The sequence below is a fragment of the Trachypithecus francoisi genome, unplaced genomic scaffold (genome assembly GCF_009764315.1).
Source record: "Trachypithecus francoisi isolate TF-2019V2 unplaced genomic scaffold, Tfra_2.0 Lachesis_group2, whole genome shotgun sequence".
In the NCBI taxonomy this organism is placed as follows: Eukaryota; Metazoa; Chordata; class Mammalia; order Primates; family Cercopithecidae; genus Trachypithecus; species Trachypithecus francoisi.
Window position 1 is genome coordinate 97,081,026 of NW_022681465.1, and position 19,893 is coordinate 97,100,918.

At 36.2% G+C, this 19,893-nt stretch overlaps 1 protein-coding gene across 2 annotated transcripts in view; it reads right to left on the bottom strand.

The window, feature by feature from the left end:
* Nucleotides 1–19,893, bottom strand: part of ADAMTS6 (ADAM metallopeptidase with thrombospondin type 1 motif 6) — a 346,891-nt gene that overhangs the window by 118,953 nt on the left and 208,045 nt on the right. For both annotated transcript variants that reach the window (XM_033179691.1, XM_033179690.1), the window contains one exon: nt 6,952–7,059. In XM_033179691.1, the coding sequence (XP_033035582.1) occupies nt 6,952–7,059 (108 nt within the window). The remainder of the gene's footprint in view (nt 1–6,951; nt 7,060–19,893) is intronic.

The window sequence follows — 19,893 nt, forward strand, 5'->3', positions numbered from 1 at the left end:
ATATCATAACAGGAAATTTTATCAGAAAGTTAAGTAACAAAGATTAAAGGGTAAATAATTCATAATATAAGTATCAGTCACCTAGTGGTTGACAAGTTTAGTCTCTAATTTAAAACTAGTTAACAACTTAGTTAACTAGCTAACAAGTTAACAACTTTGGTCTGTGTAGGACTTCATGTTACAAACTTCAGTTCTAGCAATATCTTTGGTCCAAAGCAAGTCACTTTTCTTTCTTCTCTTTTGTTTCCTTAACTATAAAATGGAAACTAATTTTAGTTCTTGATTCCAATATGGTTTAGATTAGGAAAACTTTTAAAATTAGTTCAATGCATACATACCTTCAAAAAAGTTAAAAACCTACCAAACAACTTGTTTGATTTTTATCTCTGCAGAAGTGTTCTATTGTGTTTTGTTTTCCTCCTTTGTTATTTATAAAAAAGGATCTCTTTATAATTACAGCTACTTTTCTCCTTTGGTAGTAGTAAACATCAATGCAGTATATGATTTTAAGAGAAGAAACTTATTTAACTTAACAAAATGGCTTTAAGAAGCCCATGGAAACTTCATGTGGATCAAGTGATTTGAACGACTCTTCTAGCTGATTGCATTAATCAATATAAATTAAGAGTTTAATGTGTGTAAATCATAAGTAAAATAATTAGATTACACCAAATAAAGCAACTTGGAGTATATAAATCTTATAAGCACATAATAATGAGATTCTGAGTGCTGTGCCATCTGTTTTTATTCTTTCTTTTACCTGAAGTTACCAAACCTGTAAAAGCTCTATTTACAGAGGCCCAGAATTTTATTTTACATTTTAAACTAGAAAAGTTAAATATGTTGATGCGAACAAATTTCTAATCTTTATTTTCAAAGGTTATCCAATCTAGTGATTTTGGATTATTCCAAATAACAGTCGTGTTACTTTAGCCTAAATTATCCACATAAATTGGATAAATTTGGCCTTCTTCTTGCTAATCGGGGTATGTTTAACCACAGTCATAAAGGTGAACGAAGTTAAGCCATCATATTTTTTTTTCCAGGAATAAAATCTTATATTGTTCATTATTGCTTTTCCCATTCCTTCTAAATTAAATAAATGTTTTCAACACAATCTCGAAAGATGGCATATTCCAGTCAGGCTTTAGGAGCCTTCTTTAGAAACACTACTTATTATTAAACAACATATCTTGCTATTATACTACTAAATACTATGATCTACATCAGGGGACTTCATTTAAGAAAGATATATTTTAAATCAAACAATTTAACTTTGAAAATTTGTCACATTTCCGCAAAGGAAAACTTCAAGATAAGTATATGCAGTATTTAGAAAAAAAATTTTATTTTAGATGTGATTATGGTGTATCTTGTAATAGCCAGTACTGGGTCCAGGCAGCATCTGGAATAAGAGACCTCTAAGGTAATTCTAAGATTTTGCAGGAAGTAATATTAGTGATTCAGTATAGAACATTCTTCCCAAGTCAGAAGAGCTGAGTGTTGGAGCACAGCACTATTTAAAGCCTTATCTTTCCACTGTGCAGGTGCAGGAATGCTAAAGCTACATTTCAGCCCAAATTCTAAATCAGAATTTGTCATCCCATACTATTTAAATTTCTACAGCAATTGGAAGAACTATTCTTTCTTCACTTCCTGTGTTTATAGTTTGGGATCCAGTCAAAACATACTGTATTCTACCCTAAGTAAATTAAGATCTAAGGCTGCAAATGTCCTATTATATATCCAGTGCTTTAGAAGGGCATTTAATAATCCTATTCTAATCCAGCTATATGTTTCCTATGCAAAGATATTAGGAATCAATGTCACTTACATGTAAACCCAAATGCCGGGCTATATCTCTAACTGGGGCTTGCAGAATCATTAAATCAATCTATTGGCCATAAGCCAGTATTTGAAGCCTTCTTTGTGGTCACCAACAGAGATTACAAGGATTGGGTTTTGATTATCCTTAATATACTGTTCAGTAACAATGCCAACACTACTATCAAAGGTTTTACAATCTAAATCCTTATTTACTATTTCACTAATTATGGCATCGCTCTGATTCCTGTCCAAAGGGCTATTGCTGATGCTGTATCCAAGGAAAGTTATCTGGCTGAAAGTTGTATTAATTGATTTGTAGGAGACTGATCCATGGACACACAGTACCAGCGCACCGTCTGGGCTCATCAAATTTCCTCCTTTGGTTAATGCTACTGTCCCTGAGCACATCCATTCAGACCATATGGTTCTTATTCAATCCTTGAATGGCTTATTCAGGCGAACATCCAATGGCTGTAATAGCGATGTCAGACCCCCCAGGACTCACGCAAAGATCAGTTTTTAATTTTTTGGCCATATTTCTTACTCCATCTGTTAAATGTGCATGGAACAGTTCCCATACTTACATGGAACATTTGTGGAACTGCACCCCTGGGCAGGGATCCCATATCTTTTGCAGCCAGAGTTTGACGAGATCATCATGGATTCAATCCTTTGGATATGTCTATGCTATCACTTGAGCAGTATTTCTACCCCCTCCCTTTTTGAAATAGATTTATTCAGAAAACTAGGAGCAGCTTTGGTTTTATTCTCCTGGCTAGACCATGTATAGGTCCTTTCTTATTCCTTCTGGTGAGAGTAGTTTTGAAACTCAGAATTAAGATCAGAGGTTGTGAATATTTCATCCATTTCTCAGAGACACACAAACTCATGCTTACACTCTCTACTGCCAGCTAAGGCAGTCTGCCAAAGAATTTTCTGCCCACCATCATCTAAGGTTGGCAAATAATAACAAAAAGTATTGATGATACTTATTAGTAATATGTTAGCACGTTCCCTCTGAGGAGGCCCGCAAAAAGCTCCCTGAAATATTATCTAATTCTATCCTCATAATATCTCTATGAAATATATAGAAATTGCTTGTCTCTCATTTTAGAGATACATTATTTTACCAATTGTCACACAATCATTTATGCTTAGCTCAATGTTCTACTGACATTGTTTTCTTATTGTGGTTCCTAAAACAAGATACTGTTTACAGGTAGAAAATGAAAAATTTATTTAGTATTAAAGGGTGACATACATTGTCACCACCTAGATTAGGCTTAGTGACCCACTTGATTCCTGTGACAACGAAAAATTGCTTTTTTACTTTGCAAAATTTCTCATGTGAAGATAAAGTAAAATTAGAGTCAGTATAGAGAGGCAAAGATTTCAACTCTGAAATTAGAAAGACCTGGGCTGAAGTGTCAGCTATGCCATTAAATTACTGTGAAATTTGGGGCTAGTAAGTCTTATTTTTCTCCTCTGTAAAATGGAGTTAAAACTGTACCTACCTCATAGGTTTTTTCTAATATTAAACAGAAGAATGATTGTAAAGCACTTAGCAATATGTGCCAGGCATAGTGTAAGTATATATATATATATATATATATATTTTTTGAGACGAAGTCTCGCTCTGTTGCCCAGGCTAGAGTGCAATGGAGTGCAATCTTGGCTCACTGCAATCTCCACCTCCTGGGTTCAAGTGATTCTCCTGTCTCAGTGTCCTGAGTAGCTGGGACTGCAGGTACCTGCCACCATGCCCGGCTAATTTTTGTATTTTCAGTAGAGACAGGGTTTCACCATGTTGGCCAGGCTAGTCTCAAACTCCTGACCGAAGGTGATCCATCCGCCTAAGCCTCCCAAAGTGCTGGGATTGTAGGCTTAAGCCACCACGCCCGGCCGTAAGTACTTCTTAAATATTCATCATCTTTGTCATTATTGTTACTGTGATGTCAATTATTTTTAGATGGCACGTATACAAACTAACCACAGAAAGTTGACCAGATTAATTGAAAATTCCACTTTAATTTTGTCCCTAGCTCTTTGCAGGGCTGTTTTGCTTTGGGTCAAAATTCTGAGGTCTGGTTTACTTTCCAAATATTATAGCCCTAAGGGCAAAATCTCCTTTTGGCAACAGTAAATATGCTTCCTTCTTAAGGAGAAAAAAATAACAAAAATTAACAACAAAAATTCATACAAGAGATAACATGGTCGATACAGTTAGTAAAAGATAAAAAATAAAGAAGTGTTTGGATCACGTCTAGTTGTTTTTTGTTTGTTTTTTCTTAAAAATGCAGGCTGATTTAGTTTTCTGAAAGCTTCTTCATAAGTTCAAAGTTAATGGTAAGGTTATTCTGAGGGCCATCTACTACTCTATCCTTTTCCTTTCTAGGAGTCTGCATTTGTATTTTTTTCATTCATCTATTCATTCTTTTTAAGACTTATTAGTGTTATTCCTAAAACTTTACCTATCTTCCAGGTCTCTGGAAAAACAACAAAGATTTGTTTTGTAGATTAGTTTTAGATAGTGATATCCGCTATATTGGCCTTGTGATAGTACACTCTTACATTATGAATATAAATGACCCCTTGACATATAAATTTTGCCATACTTATAAAGTTTTAAAATAGTTTTTCATGGAGGCCATGGCTTTGGAGGTATGTCAGAAGCTGACAAAGGTCCAAAGACAGGGTAAAGGGCAGGCAAGGGGTTTTTTAAACCACAGCATTTCCATTTTTTCAAATGTATATATATTAGAATTCTATAGACTTCCTTTATGGATCAAAAAGTTGATGACTAACCTAGATTAAGAATTTGAATCTTTAGAAATCAAATATATTTTGCCCCATTTTATTCACTTTCTCTTGTTTGTGATCATTCTTATTTGTGCTTAGAAGTAATTATATTTGGCCAGGCACAATGGCTCACAACTGTAATCCCAGCACTTTGGGAAGCCGAGGTGGGCAGATCATGAGGTCAGGAGATCGAGACCAGCCTGGCCAACATGGTGAAACCCCATCTCTACTAAAAATACAAAAATTAGCTGGGCATGGTGGTGTGTGCCTGTAATCCCAGGTACTCAGACAGGAGAATCGCTTAAACCCGGAGGTGAAGGTTGCAGTGAGCCGAGATTGTGCCACTGCTCTCCAGCCTGGTGACAGAGCTAGACTCTATTAAAAGAAAAAGAATTAGTTATATTTCCCCTCTATTTGCTTATTGAAATTTAAATTCAATTTAAATTCAATACTGTTAGCTTTAAAATTGTCTGAGAGTATTTCTAGTTATCCTTCAAATTGTAATTTCCAAGAAATATATCATCTCTACCATATATATGCACATATATGCTATAAGATATGACATTTGAGGGCCCTGCTATTAAGCACAAATGATTGGTATTAAATATGTATTTACAGTATAATTTATTGGTGGAGCTGAGCTATTTCTTCTCAGATAGCCACTACTAGTGGTTTACTGTGGACCATGAACTTGATCACGAGAATAATAATAAATCAATGGTAAATAAAGAAATAGATTCTCCCTGTGACTCTCCCTCTTTATGGTTGTGTATTTCTTCTAAGTAGAGATTGAGGTAAATTGACAAGAATTATTGGTTCCAAAATAAATATAGATTGTTGTTTCAAGAATGCAATTCCTAATATTTTCTATTACTTCAGTGAAAAATGTAGAAGGAATTTTTGGTAGTGCATGAATTTCTTTGTATTTTTATTGGCTACTTACAATATCTAAAAAAGATTCTAAATCCTTTTTAAATTACCCTATCAATTTATATATTTAGCATAATTTACCAACATTTCCAAATTTAGCATGGAAAAGCCATCAACATGGCACTAGGTGATGGGTCCTGAATGAAGCCGTCAGCAAGGATTAATAAACTGTGACAGCTGCCCAAAAGCTTTCATTCCTTTTTATTTAAACATCAGATTGCAAGCTGAAACTCAGTGTAATCCTTGTTGAAACTAACCCAGCTAACATGGAAGAAGTCAGAACTGAGAACAGATGACAGTGATAGTTATTACAAATTCAGTCTATAGAAATAAACTCTAGAATTCAAATTTACATAAAGAGCAATTCCTAGAAAATTTTAAGAGTAGTACACAAACTGCTACTATCTGTTTCAACAATTGTTGTTGTTGTTTCTTTTTTTAGAGAGAGAGTCTCTCACTTTGTTGCATAGGATGGACTCGAACTTCTAGGCTTGAGTGATCCTCCCACCTGAGCTTCCCACTTAGCTGGGACTGCAGGGGTGGGCCACTGTGCCAAGCATGTTTAAACAAGTCTTAATAATTATATTTTTGAAAACTAGATTGATGAAACAAATTATTTGCTCTAATTTCTATGGTCAATTAATTATTTAATTATTATTTTTCTACTAGTCCCTTCTCTCATACTGCAATCAAAAAGTGACTTTAAACGGGGTGTGGTGGCTCATGCCTATCGTACCAGCACTTTGGGAGGCTGAGGTGGGCAGATAGCTTGAGCTCAGGAGTTTGCGAACAGCCTGGGCAACACGGCGAAACTCCATCTCTACCCAAAAATACAAAAATTAGCTGGGCATGGTGGTGTGTACCTGTAGTCCCAGCTACTTAGAAGGCTGAGGTGGGAGGATCGCTTGAGCCCCAGAGGCAGAAGTTGCAGTGAGCTGAGATCACACCACTGCACAACAGCCTGAGCAACCAAATGAGACTCTGTCTCAAAAAAAAAAAAGTGACTTTAGTAATACTATAGTTATAAAGTCTACTTCTGCGTTGCATAATTTTCCGGGGAATTATTTACCAGAAAAACTAGACTATGTCATATAAGTAAATAGACTATATTACATAACAAAAAGATTGCTGTTGCATTACTTTTGGTACAAATGTAACATACATATAGCAACAGAAATGTGAAACTGACATAAAAGATAGTTACCAACTGTAATTTCCTAAATAATGCATATTTGCAGCCACCAAGGTATGACAATTAACCTATTGTTCTAGGAATTAATTATTTTTAAGTAGATTTTAAATGAATATATAAGACTTTCTAGTGGTTGAATGTCAGCACCAGCAATTTATCACTTTTGTATACATGTCAAACAGGTAGTAAATCATTGAGCTTACCCCTTTTTCAATATTCCCAGTTTGACACAGTGTCCCCTCAGCTGCTGGAATACTGTTGGTGACACAGCGGTTGCTTTTGCTGAGGCACCAGAGCTCTCTACACACTTCCTAGGAAAGAAGGCAAAAGCAAGTTGATCAGAAATAGAGTCATGTCCAGTTCTTCCATAAAATACACTTAGAGTCACTCTGCATTACTTTTAAAAGAGACCCTAGGTACCTTTTGCTGCTGAAGCATCAGAGATGAGGATTTTGGAGGAGGTTTTTATGAAACATCTTGCAGTATCATTTAAATATTTGTCTTTATAATTCTTATTTTAGCAGATAAAGTATATCTTAGTTTTTAATATTAGGATCTTTTTACAATAGTGTATAGAAATTTCATTAATATAGATGAGTAGGGAGAAAACAATGACTATGTAGAAAGGAAATATGTGTTTTTTACACTCAAAAATATATAATAATACAAACTTACCAATTACTAATAAAGAGATTCCAGGAAAATGACTTCTTAGATCTACCATATTATTCAAATGAAGACAATTTTAAAACAGGAAAATAGACCATGGAATGGATAGGAATTTAATGTAGGAATTTTTTAAATTTTGAAGTATATTTTGGAGTAATTTTTAACATTCATATATGCCTAAGTACAATCTAGCAACGTTATTTTAAGTACATCAATATAGCCTACCTCCATGAAAAAGAAACTTGGTTTTGAACAAACGCTGCTGTTTATAGAATGTTTTGGGTATGCTGTGTGGAGTTGTCTTGTTTCCTTTCTTATGATTTTCCATTATGCTACCTCAGCATAGGAAAATTACAACACTTATTCTAATATTGACAATATAAAATACTTTTTTGTTAACGCTGTATTAACATATCAGATTTTAAAACAAACTGTCCAATATTATTCCTATATAACGCATTTCAACAGCCCCCAAAAAGCTTACTTTTGAAGAAAGCACTCAAATTTTCAGTTTTTTAAATATATAATCACCAACTAGCATCATTACCAATGTTACAAGTTTTTAATTTAAGCTAAAACAACCTAGTATAATATATATTTATAATAAAAATATGATTATCTGAAATGCAAAAGTAAACTAACATGACATTTAATCCTTTTGCTTTTATTCCTCAACTGATCTTTTAACTTTCAAAACAAGAACTCACGTTACAAACCCAATCAGAATTAAGGCAATGAAATAGCAATGTCACTAGTTAACTGGTCCTACAAATGGAAGTGCCCCACAGAGTATAACGAATTGAGGGGATCTCTTTGGGTTCCTCTTTAGGGTGCCTCCTACCAGGCAGAGAGGAGACATATAGTGTCTATTAAGGGGTTTTTTTGTTTTTGTTTTTGTTTTTGAGACAGACTCACTGCGTCACCCAGGCTGGAGTGCAGTGTCACTGCAACCTCCGCCTCCTGGGTTCAAGCGATTCTCTTGCCTCGGCCTCCCAAGTAGCTGGGACTACAGGCGCCCGCCACCATGCCCAGCTAATTTTTGTATTTTTAGTACAGACAGGGTTTCACTATGTTGGCCAGGCTGGTCTTGAACTCCTGACCTCGTGATCTGCCTCCTTTGGCCTCCCAAAGTGCTGGGATTACAGGCGTGAGCCACCGTGCCTGGTCCTATTAGGCTTTTCAATACCTAAAAACGTTTAAACTCCATTTGGAGAACTAGTGGCCTACAGAGAGAGAAAACATTAGAAAAGAAGATCATGGGCCAGGCACAGTGGCTCATGCCTGTATTCCCAGAATTTAGGAGGTCGAGGTGGGAAGATTGCTTGAGCCCAGGAGTTAGAGGTTGCAGTGAACTGTGATTGCACCACTGCACTCCAGCCTGGATGACAGAATGAGGCTCTGTGTCAAAAAAAAAAAAAAAAGGAAAAAGAAAGAGAGAATAAAAATAAAATAAACAAGAAGAAGAATATGGTTTTTTAGTTTATATTTCTTAATATTTTCTTATAGTTTAATATTTATAAAGCAGTAGGAGTAACATTTAAGGGCTTTGAAATATTGCTCCACGTATCAAAAATCTATCCAAATTCAAGGAAAAATGTGTCCGTAAAAATAGAGAAGCATTAATAGAGATTAATATAGATTATGAAAAAATTTCAGGCCGGGTGCGGTGGCTCACGCCTGTAATCCCAGCACTTTGGGAGGCCGAGGCGGGCGGATCTCGAGGTCAGGAGATGGAGACCATCCTGGCTAACAGTGAAACCCCGTCTCTACTAAAAATGCAAAACAATTAGCCAGGCGTAGTGGCAGGCGCCTGTAGTCCCAGCTACTAGGGAGACTGAGGCTGGAGAATGGCGTGAACCCGGGAGGCGGAACTTGCAGTGAGCTGAGATCACGCCATTGCACGCCAGCCTGGGCGACAGAGTGAGACTCCGCCTCAACAACAACAAAATTTCATCCATAGTCCTAGATGATACTCTTGATCTTTTGTGATCTTTATTAGGTTGCATTCTTACTTTAGACAAAGGTAAAAGAAGCCTAAAGTTTACTTCAGACGAAACTTAGCAATGAAAGTTCCAGTATTGAAAAGGACAATACTTATCGCATCTATCAGGAAAACGCACTATTTAGTCAGGTTACAGAAACTTTATTTTCCAAAAGTGCCTTGAAAATCTCTACCCAAAGTAGCAGGTGCTTAAGATACTTTTTTCAAAACCTTAATCTCAAAGTTCACAATAGAGCCCTCTTACCTTTTAGAGAATGATGCATTTTGAAAACTAGATCCCCACTTCTAATGCATTTTGTTACCTTGGTGGACTCTTGGGGATTCAAATTTCATTACCACATTAACTTCTCAGAAATCACTGTTTAAAGTATGGGAGTGGAATTCTATGTTGAGGAATACTCCCAAAATGTAGAACTAGTCATGGAGAAGGCTCTGAAGAGTTTTCAGATAGCTCTAGAAATTGGAATCTCAACTTGAATAAGAAAGATACTGATGGCCAATTTAGGAATGTTTCCCAAGATTTTTTACCTTTTTTTTTTTTTTTAAGGATAATCTCTTGAAAGATAAAAAGAAAATTTCATTTCATACAAAGTAAACAAGAAGTACAGTTCCTGAATGAACTTGAGATCAATTCCACACTTAACAGAAATACACTTCTTTCTCTAAACTGCTAAATCCTAGAACATGGATGATATATTTGCATAGGTATGTCAGTTTCATTTGCACATGCACATTACTTGCTGAATAAGCAGCCTAACATAGCCTCCAGGCTCTAATGAAGTTAAATGCATGCTGAAATTGTTTGCCTCTTGGGGAATTTGCATGGCAACCATCATAGTAGGCAGATTTCCCTAAATAAAATATAGGAGGTGTTGAAGTATAGTGAGAAAGAATGATTTTCTTTTTCTCTCTCTCTCCTTTTTTTTTTTTTTTACTATCCACCAGCTTAGCTCTAGTTCTCTTTCACATACTCATGAATCCTGATAGAAGTTAAGATTTATTAAGATTAGTTTCATAACCTCTGTGAATTAACAAATCAGTGCCTGCGTGTTAGAATCCCCTTGATAATCCTAAATTTTGTTTTGGGAAGACTCTGTAGGGAAATTCGGGTCTTTGTGCTTGCTCTTGAGTTTAAGGAAGGAGAGAGAAGTTACCCACAGTCCCCACTAAAGGACATTTCCATTATATGACACTGGAAATTTGAATTGGAATCTCTAATGTTATGGGGTCAACTTCTAATCAGTTAGGAGGAATGCCTGGCAATACAAAAGTAATAGCATTTTCCCAACTCATTCAAGAATATTTATCAAGAATCTGCTATGCACCAGGTATTATGTTGGTTTTATAAAAAAATAATAATCACTTAGAATTCACAGGCACTTCAGAGGAAAAGGTAGGTTATAGTCAGACATGTAGCCCAAATGGCTCGGATTGGTATTGCTCTATGATAAAGTTTTTAATATTCTTTGACAAAAGTAGAAGGATGATGTCAATGTGAACAGGTGCTTGTTTAGTTTTGAGGTCTCACTGCAACCTCGAACTCCTGGGCTCAAGAGATCCTCCTGCTTTGGCTTTCCAAAGTGTTGGGATTCCAGGTGTTAGCCACCATACCAAGCCTGGACAGTTTTTTTTTTTCCCCATAAAACTAATTTTTTTTTATTTTAATGGACTGTCCTTATTTGTTAAGTTGTAATCTTTTTATTTTATTGGTGTTACAGTAGACTGTAAAATTCCCAAGGGCAGGGTCTGTATGCTTATGGCAGGCTTTGCAAAATGTTCCTTCCTGGCAAAATTAAGAATTGGCATCTCTATCCTTGTCTGCTAGTTTTTAGAGGGAAATTTTCCTTGCCTACAAAAGTCTGAAAGTTTCTGAATGACCCGCTGCCCAAGACTTTTTAAAAAATTTTTTATTTCAGTAACGCTTGGGGTACAAGTGGTTTTTTGTTACATGGATGAATTATATTGTGGTGAATTTTGAGATTTTAGTGCACCTCTCACCTGAGCAGTGTACACTGTATCTAATGTGTAGTTTATCTCTAGACCCCTCCCACCCTCCCCCTTGAATCTCTAAAGTCCATTATATCACTCTGTATGCCTCTGTATATTCATACCTTAGCTCCCACTTATAAGTGAGAACATACAATGTTTGGTTTTCCACTCCTGTGTTACTTCACTTAGAATAATGGCCTCCAGCTCCATCCAAGTTGCCGCAAAAGACATACTTTGATCTTTTAATGGCTAAGTAGTATTCCACAAGATGTATATACCACAGTTTCTTTTTTTTTTTTTTTTTTTGAGACGGAGTCTCGCTCTGTCGCCCAGGCTGGAGTGCAGTGGCCGGATCTCAGCTCACTGCAAGCTCCGCCTCCCGGGTTCACGCCATTCTCCTGCCTCAGCCATTCTCCTGCCTCAGCCTCCCGAGTAGCTGGGACTACAGGCGCCCGCCACCTCGCCCGGCTAATTTTTTGTATTTTTTAGTAGAGACGGGGTTTCATCATGTTAGCCAGGATGGTCTCCATCTCCTGACCTCGTGATCTGCCCGTCTCGGCCTCCCAAAGTGCTGGGATTACAGGCTTGAGCCACCGCGCCCGGCCAACCACAGTTTCTTTATCCACTCATTAGTCAATGGGCACTTAGGTTGGTTCCATATCTTTGCAGTTGTGATATGTGCTGCTATAAATATACGTGTGCAAGAGTCTTTTCCATATAATGACTTATTTTCCTTTGGGTAGATACCCAGTAGTGGGATTGCTAGATTGAATGGCAGACCTACTTTTAACTCTTTAAGGAATCTCCTTTATGTTTTCCATTGAGGTACTAATTTACATTTCCATCAGCAGTGTGTAAGTGTTCCCTTTGCCTCACATCCATGCCAACATCTATTGTTTTTTTGACTTTTTAATAATGGCAATTCTTGCAGGAGTAAGGTGGTATCTCACTGTGGTTTTAATTTGCATTTCCCTAATGTTTAGTGATGTTGAGCATTTTCTCCATTGCCCAACACTTGATAATCAATGTTTGTTTAGTTGTATCTGTGTTTTGTTTACCAGTGCTTTTAATGCCAACTTCTTCTTATATCTTGCCACTATCTTCTGAATCCAATTTCTTTCTTTTTGACATACATCCATTAGCAGTTCATTTAGTAAGGGACACTTTTTCTTATTTTTCTGAACATCTTAATAGTATTCTCATTTTTAATGATATTTAAATTGAATATAGTAGGCTGACATTTATCTTACCTTAGCATTTGAAGGTGTTAAAATTCATTGCCATTTGACTTCTATGGAGGCTGATGAAAAGTCACTTGTCAGTCTAACTGCTGTTTCTTCTTTACAGTCTTGTTTTTTTGAAACAGGGTCTCACTCTGTAGCCCAGGCTGAAGGGTAGCAGTATGAACACCGCTCACTGCAGCCTTGACTTCCCAGGCTCAAGTGATTCTTCCACCTCATTCCCCCAAAGTAGCTGGGACTACAAGCACACGCCACCACGCTCAGCTAATTTTTGTATTTTTTGGTAGACACAGAGCTTTGCCATGTTGCTCAAGCTGGTCTTGAACTCTTGTGCTCAAGGAATCTTCCTGCCTCAGTCTCTCAAAACACTGGGATAACAGGCATGAGCCACCGCACCGGACCTTTATAGTCTCTCTTGTTGCTTTCAATATTTTTTCTGTCTGCTTTAGGACCATTTCATCACCGTATCTTTTTTTTTTTGAGACAAAGTCTCGTTCTGTTGCCCAGGCTGGAGTGCAGTGGTGCCATCTTGTCTCACTGCAACCCCTGCCTCCTGGGTTCAAGTGATTCTCCTTGCTTCAGCCTCCTGAGTAGCTGGGATTATAGGCACCTGCCACCACGCCTGGCTAATTTTTGTATTTTTAGTAGAGACGGGGTTTCACCATGATGACCCAGCTGGTCTTGAGCTCCTGACCTCAAGTGATCCGCCTGCCTTGGCCTCCCAAAGTGCTAGGATTACAGGCGTGAGTTACTTTGCCTGGGCTTCATTACTGTATCTAAGTGTTCTTTTTATTTATCTACTTGAGATTCATGCTCTAATTTCTATGTCTTTCTTTGATTCTAAAAAACTATTAGTTATTATCTCTTTTAATGTGTATCTTTCCTATTTTTTCTTCTAAAGCTCCTATTCAACTTACATTAGACCTTCTCATTTCAATCACCTATTTCTTAACCTGTCTTCGATATTTCCATATCTTTTTGTCTTGGGTCATTAATTTTCCTAACTTGTCAACTTCATGGTGGATTGTTTCCTTGTGTTGTATTTTTGTATTCAAGCTTATCTTCAGTGAACATTACTTTTTCTTTGTGTATTCTGTGCCTCTTGAATTGTAGAAGTGCATCTTCATTTATTCTATCACACATCCCAAGATTTTCACTGAATCAATTTGTCATGTTGATTTATTTGGTCAGCACCATGTAGATTGTATATGGTTTTACTTTCCTCTTATGTGAGGCACAAGCCTGGGGCTTCAGTTTCTTATGGGTGCCATTTTTTGCCTCATTAAAGCATTTGCACAGTTAAATCTCTGCTGGCATTTGTTCCCAGCATCCCAATCAGCTGATCCTTTGCAGCCTTAATCTCTGTGGTTTGTAATGCTTCCTTCTTAGAGACATTGGCTTTGGAGGACATTTGCCTCCAATAGCGACCACTTTCATAAAAATTAAGAATTGGATCCAGGCTTTAGCTTTATCAATCATCTTTTAAACTATAACACAAATGATACAAATGATGTGTATCTTCACAGTTTCTTCATCTGCCCTCATGGCTGCAATAGAAAGCTTAGTATTCTGGAAATAAAGCCACTAAGTAAACCACCATGTCCAATTAAAAAAAGACCTTTCTGTAGGCCTAAGAGTCTTTAATGCTATAGACTATTTCTTTAAATATGAGAAAGCTTGCCTGATAACTTCAAATCATTAATATACTAGGAAACAATCACACATGAAAAAAACAAGGCTCATGCATTATACTGGCTTCATTCCTCAGTTGTTCCTATGTCCCTTCTTATCACATGTTGTAGCTAAACGAACTAAATTTAGTTGAGTTTATTAGTTTTATTTTATCTAGCATTTTTGTTTTCATACCTGAAGGAATGATTGTGTTTACTGTTTGTCCTGTTGGTGAAACTGGAACTATTTTCCTGCAGTTTAGAAAGTCAATTTTATAAATGACTGGGGAAAAAAATGTGCAGGTCAACCTAGAAAAGAAGTCAGTTCAATCAATGCGTAAAAGCTAGAGGCAGCAGATTTCAGTTCTATATATAGAAGAATCTTCCAAAAGTCACAGTGAACCATGATGAACTAAAACTGAATCCCTATCACTGTAGATACTTCAGCACATATTTCATGATCACTTAGCAGGGATGTTGTAGGCAGGAATAAAAGAAAGGAACTAATGTTTTTTTTCAGGGTATACTATCAACTACTATGCCAGGCATATTCATATTTATGTCTCATTTATTCATCATGGTAATCTCTTTAGAAAATGTGAGAAACCTTAGGTTCAGAAAAATTTAGCAATTTGTTTCAATTCTAACTAGATATAGATTTGAATCAGCTCTGTTCGATAATCAGTGTCCAAGATAATCACCACACACCTAAGTTACTTTTCCATTTCTCTTAAATGTAATAGAACTGAATAATGGCACTGGCCAGTTAAGGCTGATTAGTAATGGTTTGCTTTTGTATTCCAATAAAATATAAAACCTCACTAAACTTAATACCCTCCTATTTTTTACTTTGATTTTAATGGCCAATATCTCCAAATTATAACTAGTATGTACTAATTTATAACATATTTACTCAGTATATGAGTTTAGGAATCAACTTACGCATTATTATTACTGGGACTTCTAAATGTAATATCAACACTTCTGTGTGGATTTTTAAAAGATACTGTTAACATACTTCACAAAAGTGTTTCATGGTCTTCCAAGAAACAAGACATTTAAAAATACTCCTGGCCAGGCGCGGTGGCTCAAGCCTGTAATCCCAGCACTTTGGGAGGCCGAGACGGGCGGATCACGAGGTCAGGAGATCGAGACCATCCTGGCTAACACGGTGAAACCCCGTCTCTACTAAAAATACAAAAACTAGCCGGGCGAGGTGGCGGGCGCCTGTAGTCCCAGCTACTCAGGAGGCTGAGGCAGGAGAATGGCGTAAACCTGGGAGACGGAGCTTGCAGTGAGCTGAGATCCGGCCACTGCACTCCAGTCCGGGCGACAGAGCGAGACTCCGCCTCAAAAAAAAAAAAAATAAAATAAATAAATAAATAAATAAAAATACTCCTACTTATTTAAAATTTTAGTATCAATTCACAGATTTTTGGTTTACTTGAGTTTTGAAATGAACAACACTATTTGCAAGTATTAATAATAATTTAAAATATTAACAAATATAAGTGGATAATAAAAGTATATTTAGAAAACAGAGTTTTATAGTAATCATCTAATGTAAAATAACTTACCTGATACGCAGAAAATAACCTTGTAAAGAACTAAACCAGGGGTTTTTTGATAATAGAATGATTATTTCACAAAGACTCTATAATTTCTAAAAAATGTTAGAATTACCTTTTCTAATGTTTTCATTATTTTTAAGAAATTATGTATGTTAAAGCAGACTAAAAAATGGGAAGAGAAAGTCTTCTATTTACAGAGGAAAATTAAAATGAGCAACTTACACAAGGGGAGGAGGTGACATCATAAAAGTACAAAATCATTTTATAATTATTATGTCATTAAGGAAAGCAGTATGTGAAGAGAAAATGGTGTTTTTATTGTGTCAGCAAAAAAGAGTCAAACTCCGTAAAATATTTGACAAGATTTATTCTAGGTCAAATATGAGTCATCAGCGGCCCATGACAGGGCCCCAGGAGATCCTAAGAACATATGCCCAAGGTGGTCAGGCTACAGCTTGGTTTTATATGTTTAAAGGGGTGGGGAGTTCCAGGTCATAGGTGGAGCAAAAGATTTTCTGATTGGCAATTGGTCCAAAGAGTTATTATCTAAAGACCTGGAATCAATAGAAGAGAATGTCTGGGTTAGGATAAGGAATTGTGAAAACCAAGGTTCGTATTATGCAGATGAAGCCTCCAGGTAAGCAGGCTTCCAAGAGAGAATAGTTTGTAAATGTTTCTTATTAGACTTAAAAAGGTTAATTCTCTGCTGGATCAGGGAAAAGACCTGGAAAGGGAAGGAGATTCTCTGCAGAATGTGGATTCTCCCCACACGAGACAGCTCTACAGGGCCACTTCAACATATGTCAAATAAATAGATTTTAGGGTAAAATTGTTCCATTTTTTTCAGGGCCTGCTATCCGTCATGTGATGCTATACGAGAGTCAGGTTGGAATTTGGTATCTTATTGCTACAAAGAGTCTGTTTCATCAATCTTAAGATCTCTGTTTTAATGATAATGTTGGTCAGTTGTACCTTCCAAAGAGAGGACGGCATAATGAGGTATGTCTGACCCCACCTTCCCATCGTGGCCTCAACTAGACTTTCAGGTTTACTTTGGAATAACCTTGGCCAAGAAGGAAGGCAGGGGTATATCAGTTGGTTGAGGAGCTTAGGATTTTATTGTTGGTTTACAGTTGCTGGCTGGCTTTAAAATTTTTTAAAAAATAAACTTTAAAGAATAAAAAAGAGACATGCGCACACTTTCGGCCCTTGGGAAACTCTAAATTCTACGCATGTTAGGTCCTTAGTTCTAAATATGAAACATCCTCTTTGTTCACATTAGCCTATCAGTAACACCTCTCAACAGCTGCTTGCAATAAAGGATCCTGAAGGTAAAGAGGGAAAGCAAAGCCCTAAAGGTCAGGAAGGAGCATCAGTGCTTAGAAAGGTTACTTATCATTTGATCTCACAAAGGAAAATTGAAAACCAACATATGGTGACCTTATGGCCTAGTTCCAGGTGTTTAGTAGCGATCTGAAGAAAGAGGATAATGTACCCTTATTTTTGCCTTAAATAGTTTAATCCTGTTATGTTACGGGTAATGAGAAATTTAAGTGTAACAGATCTTAGAAAGGCAAAAAAACAAAAATTAAACTAAAAAAAACCCCTTAATCCACAAATCCCGTTTATATAACTAATCACCAACTTAAAAGTATTCAAAACTGACTAAATGGTTAAAAAAAAAAAAAAAGAAAAGAAAGAAAAAAACCTCTAAGAAGCAACTGCAGGGTAAAAACTAGTAATCTTTAAAGATACAAGTGATCATGGACTTATGATTTTAGCTTAGAATTTAAGAAAAAAAATCAAATAAACTTCTTGTCAAGTGTATTGACAAGACACCTTCTATTCCCTAAGCCCGTATCAAATGACACTGTAGAATATTTATACCACCTTAAAATCTTCAAAGAAAGTGTGATTCTATAATCTTTCTCAGTTTAACATTCCAATATTTAATAACTTGAAATTCTTCCTAATACCTAATCTACATCCTTCCAGCTGTAAAAATGAAGACAACTGTGGGATATTTTATGCTCTTGGTAGGGAAGCAGAACAATTTGTTACCAGCAATCAAACTGTAATAAGTGTTCCAAAACTAGAAAATGGTTTCGAGGCCAACATTTAGCTTTCTTTTTTACAGGCTACTCAAACTCATTTTCTCATTCCCTTATATGTACTTCTCAGTATTTCCTTGCTATCCTCTCCCAAGTTGTCTGTATCTCTTAAAAAAGTTGCATAGGTGGCCAGTGATACCCCCAAAAGACTCGTACAACTAACATACAATTATATGAAAGAATTATTCTCAATAATAATGCAATAATGACTGAATCTTATTTAATTGGTGGTGATAAAATAATAAACAAAAGGGAGTAAGCATGAGTCTGAAAGACAAAGTATGTTGTTTTTTATTATATATTCTCCAGGGGAAGGATACCCTGATCAGAGAACTCAACTATCTTGTCTCTAGCAGTTACCCTGATGTCAAAGAGCTATATTCAGGTAGGCATAGCTTGATGGCATTATTATCATAGTTATTAATTAATATATTAAGAAAATAATCTATATACTACCCCATATTTTTATTCAATGCTTACCGAATAATTTTTCAATAATAAATTGGCCTACCAGGTAGGTTTGTTTCGTTGAGAAAGTATGCAGATTTCAATAGAATTGAATGAATATAAACTATGTGACTAGATTTCTTACTATAAATTAATCCGAATTTATATCTATAGTTACTCTTTTGATCTTCATTTCTAATAATAAATCCTAAAAGTCTCTTATCACTTAAAATTTGGAACAAATACGGTACTCAACCACTTGTCGATTATTCTATCATTAATCATCTAATTGAGGTAAGTAGAAGAGAAAACTTTCAAGTTTGGTGATCTGTAAGTAAAATGTAACAATGGCCACACATACATTTCCACTGGAAAGAGTCAAAATTAATGAGAAGTCTTAAAGTTATGTCATAATCTCTTTTTATAAGTTCTTTTATGTTTCCACTACAACACACTGGGATTCTGCAATCTTAAATGAAAATTATGAAGCCCACACACCTTTACACACAAACACCTCCATTCATCTCATTTCAGAGTTATGAGCACCCTCTAGTATAAAAAGAATAAATTTATATTTACCTAGAAAAGTAAGGACATTGCTACACTGGAGAATCATTAGTGGCAGAGCTGTTTTAGTACTCTGCGTAGTGTGTGTTTGGAGGGCAAGAGAAAAGGGAAAAGAGGACATCATAGATCACTTTACAAAAGCCTTTAATTTTCTAACTTGGGTTTTCCAGATTACAGAATCAAACTTGTTTCCTAAGACATAATATGCCTTAGAAATTCTGTTATTTTCTGCGCATCTCTTGGTCTCATCCATTAAAAATACTTCAATAGTTTCTTGCTGCTTTTAGGACAAAAACTTAACATGGCCTATAAGGTGCAGTTACACTTGGCTTCTACCTTTTTCTCCTGTTTCTTCTGTGTAGTGTTTATTTGAGAGCACTGGGCACAGTGGCTTTCTCTCAGCTCTTCATATACACAGGCTCAGGGTCTTCACAACGGTCCTCTCCCCACTCTCTTCACCAGATAACTCTTCTCACTCCTTTATTTATCAAATATTTATTGAGTTCCCATATGAGCCAGGCATTGAGCTAGTCGCTATACAAATAGCCATAAATAAGTCAGGTGGAATCCTTCCCCTCATGGCAATTACACTCCCATGATAATTATCAGCTTATTCATACAACAAGTATTAACTGAGCACCTATCATGGGCCAGGCACTGTTCTAGTCACTGGGGATATAGCTGTGAATGAAACAGACAAAATATCTGCCCCCAAGAAAAATACTTCCCAGTGGGGAAAACAGTAATAAGCAAGATAAACAAGTAAAATAGATAGTATGTTAGAAATTTATAAATATTAAGGAGAAATATAAGACAAGGAAAATGATAGAAAGTCTGTGTGTGTGTGTGCATGTGGATGTACATTAAGTAATGTACAT